The 13356-nt window shown below is 29.2% G+C and overlaps 1 protein-coding gene across 1 annotated transcript; it reads right to left on the bottom strand.

The window, feature by feature from the left end:
* Positions 1-1990: 1990 nt before the first annotated feature.
* On the bottom strand, positions 1991-3205 carry LOC137814276 (putative transcriptional regulator RABBIT EARS). The gene has a single exon (XM_068616909.2). It carries the CDS (start codon positions 2984-2986, stop codon positions 2498-2500), a length of 489 nt encoding a protein of 162 aa, XP_068473010.1. The 5' UTR covers positions 2987-3205; the 3' UTR covers positions 1991-2497.
* Between the last annotated feature and the right edge of the window lie 10151 nt (positions 3206-13356).

Below are 13356 nucleotides of genomic sequence, written 5' to 3'. Positions count from 1 at the left end.
CCTTTTTTTTTCGCGTCCTCCATGCATCGATTGACCCACATAACATCTTTGTTGTGTTGGATTTGCGTAGGTTTGGCCGACGCAACTCACGTCCAATCTTGACCGATGTAACTCACGTCCAGTCTTGACCGACGCAACTCACGTTCAGTCTTGACTATGTTAAATATTGTTTTATAAACTAAAAAAATATTATTATTTAAAGTAATTTCTATTAATAATAAAAGTTTATAAAGTAACACGGATGGGGTTGCTAGGGGGTATCCTGGTCTTGCTACTTGTGGAGGTATTTTTTGTGGGAGTATGGGAGAATTTATTGGTGCTTTTTCAGGGTTTCTTGAAGTTCAGACTGCTTTGGTTGCTGAGTTTTATGGAGTTATACATGCTATGGAGGAAGCTCAAAAGATGGGACTTACTAATGTTTGGCTTGAATGTGATTCAGTCTTGGTTTGTGCTGCGTTTACTGCTAGGACTAATGTTCCGTGGATGCTTCGTAATCGATGAAATTCTTGTCTTAATTACTGTGGGACAATCAGGTTTAGGGTTACTCATATTTTTCGGGAGGGGAATGCATGTGCTGATAAGTTGGCTAATTTAGGGTTCATTCATAGAGAATCATTTCATTGGTATAATAGACTTCCATCTAGTCTGTTCTTAGAATTCTTTATGAATATGTATAGTCTACGTATGTATCGTTTTTGTTAACATGTGAGTTTTGGTCTAGTCCCCCCATATTTTTGTATTTTCTTTCTTTTTCTTTTTTTTAATAATACTTTTTTCATGTGATGGAAGATGATTGTTGTTACTTGAGGTGTCAGCCTTGCTGAGATGTCAAGTTGCATAGTGATGCCTAACATGAGAACTTTTATAAAAAAAAAAAGTTTATAAAGTAATTTCTAAATTGATATCTAATATTAATGACCAAGAGTTTAACTACTAACTACTTTATATTATAAATTAGTGACTAATTTAATTAAAGACTAAATTGAAATCTAAAGTAATTAGTAGCTAAAATCTTTGTAGCTAATATTAGATATCCATTTAGAAACTATTTTATAAATTTTCATTAATAATAGAAATTAATTTACATATCAATAATTTTTTAATTTATAAAAGAACATTTAATTAAATTAATAGAAGAACTAAATATTTTTTGTTTCTAAATTAATTGTTATTTAATAATTTTTATAGTAAAAAATCTGAAATCTGAAACAATGGAAATAACTTAGATACACAAAAATAAGATTGAGAAATTTTAAAAGAAGAAGAAAAGACATCAAGAAAGAATTTATAGTAAATTTTACTACGTATATGTAACATGACAATCAATTTGTTTGTCTTGATATAAAGGGTTGTTCCGTGTATTACTACTGTAATTTTTTATTGAACAAATAATTAGATGCAATTTCATATTGAGTATTACTTTTGGGTCGGAATTATATATATTTTATCTTGATAATATTCAATAATAAAAGCATACATTAAATGTCAACATAAATTGCAGAAATAAATTTTTTACTTCTGATTAGTAACTTAAAAATATTTACGGAATTGCAGCAAATTTTGTTTTTTCTTATTTACAAATCACCGACACTTTTTTCATGCTGTAATTACACTGCAGGTAGACGACTCGAGACGAATCATTTTTTTTCTGAGCAAAGAAAGAAACAGTAAAGATGAATCATAACTTTGTAAATCATTTGGTTATTGCTTGGATACCACGTAAAACAAAGAAATTTAATTTCATGATGTACAATCCACTCCCCTTATGATGTTTTAGTCAGCAATATATCTAGGAATTATAATAACATAACATAACTGAACCATAATGTTTTCTTCTATATGGATTTAGTGAGCTAATACTCATCCTGCCGGAGCAGTTACGTTATTCATCACCTGTCTTCTAACAATGCAAAGAAAATTGTTTTATATTTTTTTATGCAGACAGTTTTTGGATTATATGCCAAGAGATTTCTTAAAAAAGTACAATGCATAATAGAACTTACCTAATTCATTTTTATTGTAACAAGCAAGGTTTGTGTACCAAAGCTGAACAAAGTTTAAAATCATCACCAAAAGGAACATTCACGTAATTAGGAACTGCAGGAGTACTACTTCTGGTGTAGAACCCTGTATACTGAGATTTAGTGCTAGACATTATTTAAAGAGAAAATTTATTTCAGCAGTACCTTCCTCATAAGAATTCTGGGCACCTCAGTTTCTCACTTAGAACAATCCCAAAGCTTTGACTTCATGCTGGTTCAAGCCATCTCTTCCTAATGTCCATAATATAGGGCCCAAACAGCATATATACATGCTATATCTATATATCAAAATGGAAGTGTGAGAGAATTAACTAATTTGATCATATAACCCATTACGATTATATGCTCAAAATTAGTTTCTCTCTCGTGATCACTACGTCCTCCCATCTAATATATATCTTTATATCTATACATGCTTGATGGATGCATAGCATATATATATATATATATGCATGCTATGGATGATGACCCAACCTCAGCTCCAAATCCAGGCCATTCTCTTCAGTGTCTTCAAACTTGTTCATTTCATGAAAACACAAAGGATTAGTGTAGAAGCTAAAATTTCTGGTCCTCCAATCCTGCACAAACACGTGTCCCAGTTGATTTTTTTCTGCACACAAAACCTCACCATGGGAAGGTCTAACACTCAGTGCAGTGGCTGAAAAACAAACATCACGGAAGCTATTAGCATCAGGAGAAGGGGAGTGGGTTGGAATTTGTGAATGGAAGACGAGATCTGCATAGTTGGTGATTCCATCAGGTTTGTTAGAAGTTGAAGGAGGAGGAGGGAAAGTGGGTTTGGTCTTGTTGGCCCTTTCTTTTCTGTGTATGTTCATGTGTCCACCTAAGGCTTGTGCTGTGGTGAAGCCTCTCTTGCAGAAGATGCACTCGTAGGATCTCCCAGTTCCCACCAGATCATGGTCTTGTGGGTAGTTTAAGTCCATGGTGAAGGGGGAGATATGGACTTAACTAATTTGTTATAGGAGTTAATAATTGTATATTATGAGACATGGAGAGAGTCCTAGAGAGGGTATTATTATAGAAAGGAGAGGTGGAGGTGGTTTGAGGAAGAAACAAAATGAGGACATCGACATTACCTACCTATAACTAATAGTCATGCGAGTGTGGTGTGTGATATCTGTGGAAAAGTCTTAGATATTTGCTAAGAGAAGTATTCTACAACTACAAGCCGGCCTTTGGATCTCTCTCTCTCTTTATATTTCTATATCACATATGAATAAGTATTTTTACACGTTTCATCTTTGAGTATATTTCTTTATTAATTTGACAATCTGTTTGTGTTTTTTTTTTTTATTTCTTACTACCTAGGTTCAATATCTTAAAAGTTTTATCTCTTAAAATTAAAATCACATAATATTCTACTACTTATTTTTTTTATCGATAAATAATAAATAAATAAATATGGAAATCTTGGGATGCTCCAACCCTATTACAAAGAGAACGTCTAATATACAAGACTTCTAACTAAACTTACCCAAGCGAACTACATACTTTTGTGTTCCAAAATCAATATCATAAGAAAAGTTCTTCCAAAACTCTGTTCCACTAATAACTACATAAAGGACCAACTGCTAAGAAGTTTTATTTCAAATATACTTACTTACACCACAACCTTATGCAATGCATATATATTTAATAGTACAAAAAACACAAACTACAAAGAATATGTATATAATATTCAATCATATTAAGATCACTACAATGTTTAAACTCCTAAAAAACCTCCTTTAAGGCCCCACTTCTATTTAGCTCATCCATAAGAATAAAGTCCAAGCCCAATTCTGTGTACGAGATTGAATTGTACAATTTTGCAAAGATGATTGCAGCATCAACATCTTACACTCTAATCTGGACCACCATATCACGCCTTTCTATCCATGTACTGCATCTTGCATTACTAACAAAAAACTACCTTCCCCGACCAGCTAAATGGCTATAGCTTAAAAGAAAATACTTTACACTTAGCCAGAAAATAGAACAATCATACATCCATAAAATTGTTGGGTAAATCAGAACTATTTCTCCTTCTTTGGTGTAGATACAAAATGGGCACTTGTAGAAGCAATAAGCAAATAATAGAAAATAGAGTAAAATAGAAAATGACACCGATAATTTTTAACATGGGAAAACTTTCTCCACTTGAGAAGTAAAACCCACGGGACCTAATCCAAAAAATGTCTCCACTATGAAAGTAGGATTACAATATTTGTTTTTCTCACTCTGTGAGGATAACATTCAATCCGATCCAACAAGAATTGAATACAATGTCTCTCTAGCATCTCACTAGGATTTTTAATCTCACACTATGGTGAATATCTATTCTTTCATTTCTCTTTATGTTGCTCATCTCCCTTACTTGCATTTCTTTTCCTCCCAAGTTCCCTTTATATAGAGAAGGAGAGGAAGACTTCTTCATAAAGAGATAATGAATAATCAATGTTTGTCACATTTTCAAGATACCTGAAAAATATTATCTCCAACTTTATAGGTTGAGCTTCAAAGTCTTCAAGAAAGATATAATTTCAAGACTTTGGAATGACCATCATTAAATATATTCAATGGATCAATTATCAAGATTCATTGGTCATGGTCTCCCACCAAATTAAGGAAGGATTCCCAACAAAAATCAATGATTCTTTCAAGAGATCTTAAACATAAAATTTGATACATGGACCAATCAAAGAAAGAGAAAGAAAAATTTGTTAATTTTCATTTCAACCACTACCAAGATTTTAATTGGGCCATTTGCAAAATTTCCTCAGCATCAATAATTCTTTATTTGAAAACAACATATTTTCTATGTTTTCAAATTTGTCATACTATTACAAATCACACTACCTATCAATATTGATTTTTATTTTTACTCAACAAAGACAATGAATTATTTATAACATGAATTTTTCTTTATCAATGAAGGTCTCATCTTTTATCAACAAATAAATTTATAACAAAATCAGATTATTTGGGGTACTCCAACTTTTTATAATTGTATACAAAATTTTTGACTAAAAAGAGCCTCCAAATGTGTTCCAAAAGTTGAGGCTAAACCATGTATTTCCAACAATTAGCTTGCACATTGAATAATTCAACAATAGTGACTCTAAACAGAGTGGTTGGTGAAACTAAATCCTGCACAACAAGTATGTACTCGATATCTTACATAGACAAAAATTAAGCAATATATGTGTAAATGTTTACATCCACAACCTAACACTACTAGAAAATCATTAAGTAAAAATTAATTTTAAAGATAAAAAATAATTATTACTATATTGACTAAAATAGATACTATTTTATAGAATAACAAATTATTGGTATCTAAAGTAGTTTATATTATTAATAAAATTTTATAAAATAGTTTCTAAATTTGTATCTAATTGGGTATGGTGAACATGTACATGGCTAGTAAGGCGAGATCTTGTGGTTTGGACTGGAGTGTAAGGCAATAGGGATTACTATACACAATGTTCTCAGAAAAAGGGTATCAAATAATGGGTGATACTGTTGTGGAATTTTCTGGTGCAAATTTTAGTGTTGCAGTTCTCTATGCAAAAGGGATTAACTCAGTGGGTGTTTATGCTGTGGTCATCTCAAAATAGTGTGCAAAATTGTGCTTGGAAATTCTTCTTATGGATGGGTTAAGTGAAAGTAGTGTTTCAGATGAGGTATTTTGAGGGGACTAAACAAATTATATTTTTTGTAGCATATGTTTTTTGTTCTCTAAAATACATATACGTTGTACAAGGTTGTGAAGCAGCTAAGTATGTCAAAAATAGGTCTTGTTAGCAGTTGGTTTTTTATGTAGTTACATTAGCTGAGTAGATTTTCGAGGAACACTTTCATATGATGTTGGATGTTTTACATGGGGCATAAGAGTATGTAGTTATCTTGGGCCTTGTAGGTTAGGTTGGAGGTCCTCTTTGTTGCACAGTCTCTTTGTAATAGGATTGGAGCACCTCTTAAGTGTTCCATATTTATTTATTTACTTTTTGTAAATAAAAAAATAATTTTTTTTTTTAGTTTATGAAATAATATCTAATTTAGTCAATATAGTAACTAATTAATTTTTGTCTCTAAAATTAATTTCTATTTAATGATTGTCTTGTAGTGTAACATTATAGCTTTAGTAATTACAACATGTTCTAATATGTCTCCACCGATACCATACTATTCCAACATAAGGTTATAGTTTGTATTGATAAGTGAATGGACAATTTTCCATCATCACACCACCATTAAGAGTCTCTATTTATTTATCTTGCCATCAACATCATTATTGCTTCACTAATTTTTCACACCTATCCTTGTTGCTATAGCCTTTTTGCATCACCATGCAAGCCACCTATTAAAGACTAAAGCACAAAACCCACATGTATTACCATTAATGTCTACAAGAAAATCATTAAATAAAAACTAATTTAGAGACAACAAATACTTAATCATTATATTGACTAAGATAGTTCTTATTTTATAAATTAAAATGTTATTGGTATCTAAAGTAGTTTTTCTATTAGTAATAAAAAATTATAAAATAAATTCTAAATTGCTATCTAACATTAGCTACCAAAGTTTTAGTTGTTATAGGATATGTATTTAAGCTTTCAGAGTGTAGACTATCTTTCTCCATAGATTTCACCAATGAGCTTTTAGAAGATTAACACTGAACCATCTTCTATAATACATCAGATAAACTTTTGTTGTCTCCACTTTCAATGTTATGTGATATAATCATTCATTTATCTTCATATCCTCTGTCAGCCATACCTTATTGCCAATTGGTAACTTCACTCTAATTATCATGAGCTCTAGTCTTTCCTATAATAACATAACTTCATCGATAGGGATCATTATGCCCATTGGTGCTACAAATTTACACACAAAATCTTAGCCACTATCTCATCAAGCCTCGACTTTGTGTTGCCCACATGATTGTTCTCAACTCACCTCCTATAGATGTTTCCGAGCTTTCAGAATGTAGACTATCTTTCTCCATAGATTCCACCATTGAATTGGTGTCATATAGAAGATTAGCAATGAACCAACTTCTATAATACATTTACTCAACTTCTGTTGCCTCCTCCTTGATGACTCTCTACGGCATGTGCACCGATTTGTCAGAAATAATAATGTGTCCCTAAGGACAGATATCGAGCCCACAAGGGACAATTGAATATTGAAGTAAAAGATTCACTAAATCTAAAATAGAATAATAAAAGTTTGTTTATGATAACAATAATTAATAAGAAAACAAATCAAAGAGTTTGTTGCTTCAAATGGAAAAATAGGGATTGAGTTTCATCATTCTCACTCTTTCGTATTTTGATTAGCATGACAATATTATGCCCTTTGATTGATATTGATGCCTGTATAAAAATCAATTATATCGATTCCTCGCGTATAAAATTATTAAGATGCTTCCTAAATATCGATTCCTCGAATATTTATAAAAACAACTTATCTTTTAACATTTCAAGTCTATTCTTAACACTCAAATATGTTAAGTATTATTGTTTAGGTCAGAACACTTAAAATACTTTCCAGTCAAATTTAAGATTCTAGATCAAGAATTAGAAGCAAAACAATAATACCAATAATCAATTCAGAACATAATATTATGTTAAAATATCACCTTAATACATAAGAGTTTGAACAAATTACTCTCAATCCCAAATGGTAGAATTAACCACATAGCTTCTAACATCTTCTATTTTCCCAATTGGATTACAAGTCACTCAATGGTTGCACATTAGGGTCGAGCCTCAAGTCCCCTATTTAACCTAATTTTCTAGAGTTAGGTGACTTCTTGCGTCGCGCTGATGGGCTTGTTGATTAAAACATAAGAAAGCCAATGTTTTTGGCGCTCTCTCGCTCAAGCGATATATAGCTCGCTTGAGCGAGAAGGATGCTCTAATGATGATTTGGGCTTTCTGTGCTTTTGTGCATTCTAGGCCTTCCAGCTTTCGCCTTTTAAGTTATTATTCCTCTTTAGCCCAATCATCTCTATTGTTCCCTAAAAACCTAAAATTAATACCAAATTTGGAAATAAAATGTTCTTATTCAAATAAAGATTATAAAATATGTAAAAAGGTATAAATTCATAAATTAGAGATTATTTTATATGTATTTTAACAATTAATACTCATAAGTTCCTATATTTTAATATGAAATATTACTGAAATTAGGCTTTTATCACTCTCCCCAACTTAGAATCTTGTTTGTCCTGAAGCAAAGTAAATGAATATATTTAAATTTAAATATCAAACAACTTAATTCACTAGACAACAAATCAACTTAAAAACTTATGATGCTTCCAAATTCAAATATAGAAAACTATTCACACAATCAACTTCCAGGATCAAATCAAAACAAATAAATGACAATTTATCAAGGAATTTCTTCTCATATGCTCACAAGTAAGTGTTTTTCTCTATTTTCATTGAATTGTAACAAATCACAGTTGCTTTTCATTTCATCTTCAAATCACAAACATATTAGAAACATGAATCTTAAGGTCTTTTCCAAGGTTGTAACGAGACTAGGCTTCCAAAAAATTTTGGTTTTTTTTTTCCAGATAACAAAATGCACATATTAAAGAAGAACATACCTACAATCCAATTATAGCTCTAATCACCATTTTCTTTTGACTTCACATTTTTCCTCATTTTTCTTTCTACCTTTTCATGATTTTCACTATGAATTTTATTTTCTTTCTTTTCTTTTTTTTCATCAATAGGAATAAATTCTTCCTATTTTCAACTTTTTAAACTTTCAAGATTTAGATCCAACCATTCTCTCTTCTATATTTATTGCATCTATGTTCTCCTTCCTTATACATGCTAAAGGGTAGGAAAATATATTATCAAAGGTTAGGGTGCAATAATAACAAAAATTCTTGGCTCATAGGGGATATAAAAAAATGAAATTTTAATAAGATAAAAGTTGGATATTTGGCCATGGGTTCCTAATTAACACAAATGCCTCAATCATCTTCACGCTCTTTTATGATGAAACAAAAAACTAAAAATTAAGCAAACAGAACTGTCAATTCATCAGTAAAACTCTAAAAACTGTTTAAGGTTCACACACTCACTTGGTTTAATTGATCTCATTTCTTTTTGTTTTGACATTCTCTGTTCTAATCAATCATCCTGTTAAATTTTCTTGTATAACAATTTCAACTACATTTGAATAACGATTCAATCATATTTTCTTTTCTAACATCTGCCTAATTCATCTCACTATTTAATATTTAAACACAAATTTTTTCCACATTTCAAACTTAATTTTCTAGTTTTTTTATTTGAGAAAAATAAACTAAAAAACAAACAAATTGAAATTGAAATTTATACAATAAAAATAATTCAAAACATAAAACTAACAAAATAGAAAAAACAACAAATTTATTCAAAATATATAACAGATGTTGCCTCTGTTCATGGTTTTCTTTTTATCAGCAAAAGCCTCTGTTCATGGTTTTCTTTTTATCAGCAAAAGCTTCTGTTCATCGTGTGACACTTAACTTACTTTCATCTCTATGGACCTGTGATGACACACATTCCAGATAATATTATGTAGAAATTAATGTACAAAAAACATGTTGAGAAGCAGAAAATGATTATATATAAATGTTTCATTGCATGTAGAGTATAGTATATTTATAGTATTTGGAAGGAAAGATGGTGGAAACTTCGTAGTGGAGGAAGGTGTAGAAGAACATTATGCTATTTGTATCTTATACTTGTCCTTGAGTTTAAACTCGGCACCAAAATTGGAAGTGACAGTTCATCATATCAATATCCCATCACTGTCAACATACACTGCCCTACCATCTTTTTGCCTACACTTCAAATTCATTCCTTGGAATGATCATTACAAACAAGATCATTAGGCAGATTTGTTTACTGATTTCAATTACTCAATACTAATGTGTCAATCACACGTAGATAATTAAGAGTACATGTTTTGTGTAGCCTTTTGCTGTCTACAAGTGATTTTTTTATCTTCCTATCGAGATATATCATTAGGATATATTTGATTGAGTTAGGAAACAAATATAAAGAAAAGAAAGTACAAGAAAAGTTATATAATAATAATAATAATAATAATAACAATAATAATTAAGATTTATTTTTATTCTTATCCTACATAACCTCTGCCTTCCGTATCTTTTCCATCTAAAATTGGAAGCAATACATTTTTTTTTTCTTGACTTACACAAATATTCATTTGTGCTACATGAACTTCCAAACATAAGAGGATCGTCAAATGTGATGTTTTTCGTCCCTTCTCTATATTCTTTTTAATTTTCTACAAAAGCAAATAAAGTGTTAAGATAAAAAAAAACGACCATACATATACTTTATTTTATCTAAGAAAAAAAATATTTTTTATTTTTTATTTAAAAAGGTTCTTTTTATGTTTTTTTATACTAAATAAAGAGTTAAGCATGAGATGATTAAACTCTAGGATTCGAAATACAAATTTTTTGGATTCATCCTCTTATATAAGTAAATTTAAAATATTTTATAAGAATATTTTTATAGTAGGATTATTACAGAAAAATTATTAAATAAAAAATTATTTTTAAAAAAATAATAATTAGTTATTATATTAATTAAATTAGATATTAATTAAAAGATTAAAAAAATTATTGGTAGTTTTTATTATTAAAAATTATTTTAAAATTAATATTTAATTAACTATTAAAATTTTAGCTACTTATTATTTAAATTTTAAAGTTATATAAAGTTGATACAATGCAATTATCACAAAAATAAATGAATAAAAAATAATTTTCTACCTATTCTAATTAATTTTATAATACTAGTTGTCTCCCACACTTTTTGCACTCATATCAATGAATTGTTGAGCCATTAACAATGAAATGCATTCAATAGCAATTTTGAATAACAAATAATCACTGCAAACACTTAAACAATAGCAACAAATTATAAATATTACTTCAACCTCAACAATTTTTGCAATTTATTTTGGAGCATTTAATTAAATAGTTTTAGTTCACTAACACTTCCAACACAAATTACAATCAACCAACACAAATTAGGGTACTTTACCAATTCGTTCTTTAACGCCATTGTCGTTGTCGCTGCTTCTTCCGCCATCGCCAAATGAACACCATCTCACACAACCACGATTCCTGGAAAATGTTAAACAAAGGGCAAGGGCAACTAATCAATTTCTCAATTTCTTCACCAATGCAAATAAGAAAATAGAGGAATTTTTCTGTATTTCAAATTTTTGTTTAAAGGCATTTTTTTATAATTTAAAAAATGTCTAAAATTTACATAAAACCAAATAATGTTCAATATAAATTTAGGTTATCCTATACCAAGATCAACATAAATTTACGTTAACATTACCTGGTCTAAAGTAAATTTTAGACATTTTAAACCTATTTTTAATAAAACTTTATGTTGGACTTTCTGGTCCAATAGAAATTTTTACGTCGAACATTTAGTCCAATATAAATTTATATCACTCACGAACGGTTAACAAACATAAAAGAACCCACTTCTTCACTTCTTAAGTTTGTCCTTATTTTTTTTCCAATTTTTATATTTTTCTCTAAAAAATATTACTATTTTAAGCAAAAAATAATAATAATCATATTACAGTTTCTTAAATTGTCACCTAACATAATTGTAGAGTGTACAAAACTCAATTTTAGTAGCAATTGTGGAAATTGTTACCTTTGAAAATTTACTAAATTTTCAGTACCACTGAACACAATAAATCCGTTTACATAAATCAAAATCAACATATATATTTTTCAAAATGTACTAAAATATAAATAATTTATTTATCTTGTTCTTAAGGTTGAATTACAAAAATTAACATGAACAATCATAATAATATAAAATTATTATTTAACACGTTACTATTTTTAGAAGCATTTTTTATATTTAAATTCAGAAATAATATTAATTTCAAGATAATGTTAACAGGTATTCTAAATATATGGGTTAAGAAATAAATAAAAAGTGACTTTTATTGGAATACAAACAAAATATGTTTTTCTATACTTTTTTCTATACTTTTAAATATATAATTTTAATTTCTTAAAGAATGTCCTTCTTATTAAAAAATCCTTAGTTTATGACTGAGTAACAAAAATATTTATTTATTACTGGAAAAGATAGGATATAAGACAATGACAAGAACAACGACAAGAAAACGAAAGACATTTTCGTTAGTGTGATGGGTTTTTCCTACCAAATTGTCCCGTCTTATTAACATTTTCTTCTTGAATGTTTATCAACACAGTTTACTTTGCTTCTCCTTGTACTTTGTAATGTATGATTAATTCATTAATTAGGAAATTAGTTAGGAATTGGGACGACAAGCTTCTCAATTTTGTTCTTTATTGGACTGCGTATATACGTGTATTTGTACTGTACTTTTGACCTCATATGTCTACATTTTTATGTCATACAAACAAACAAATTCTACAGCTCTAACAAACTTGTTTTCGTGTCTTTTCGCTACAATTACAAGTAATGAAGTTTCATTAGCAATGCTTGTTGTTAAATCGAGTAAATTTAATTAATGTAAATCACACAACTTAGAGCAATAGGAATCGGGTGCGGATGCTGTTTTTGACAAGGGACTACAAGAGTTTCACAACCCGTTAACCAATCAAGATGTTTTTTATATTAGTAAAAAGAATATAATAAATGTGGTGCATTTAAGAGTGTTGAAACTTGTTTACAAAATAAAAAGACATAAACCTCAAAAAAAAATTTGACAGTCTATTATAATTATAATTAGCTAAAAAACAACTTAAAAATTAGCTAAAAAACGATTTAAAATTCAAAAAAATTAATCAAGATGATTGTTCTGTCCATATACTATACATAATTATGCAACAATTCAGATTGAAGCATAATTTTTGCAGGAACATATCTTAAAAAGAAATTATCAAACCGGGTTGAATTAAAAATAATTCCACTATACTTAGTAATCTACATATCACCCATACTTCAGTACGTGCTTATAAAATTAGAACACTATTTTGTTTTCTCCAAAATTTTACACCCTTCATTCACACTTATCAAACTCTTTATAAACTTATTAGGTTTCTATTAGTGTAAAATGTAACCTTGTTATCATGCTTTCACACACTTAGGATAGCAAATCAACTAGTCTTGGAAGGTATGGTTCAAATAAGTAATTTTGATAGGAATTTTCTGTATTTATTCAAGATGGTTATGTGTACGAATAATATCTTTTTTTTTTTAAATTGGGTATGAGAGTAAGAATGAGTATATACATA

This window comes from Phaseolus vulgaris, chromosome 1 (genome assembly GCF_051622355.1).
Source record: "Phaseolus vulgaris cultivar YP4 chromosome 1, ASM5162235v1, whole genome shotgun sequence".
In the NCBI taxonomy this organism is placed as follows: Eukaryota; Viridiplantae; Streptophyta; class Magnoliopsida; order Fabales; family Fabaceae; genus Phaseolus; species Phaseolus vulgaris.
This window is presented reverse-complemented; position numbering and strand designations above follow the sequence as displayed.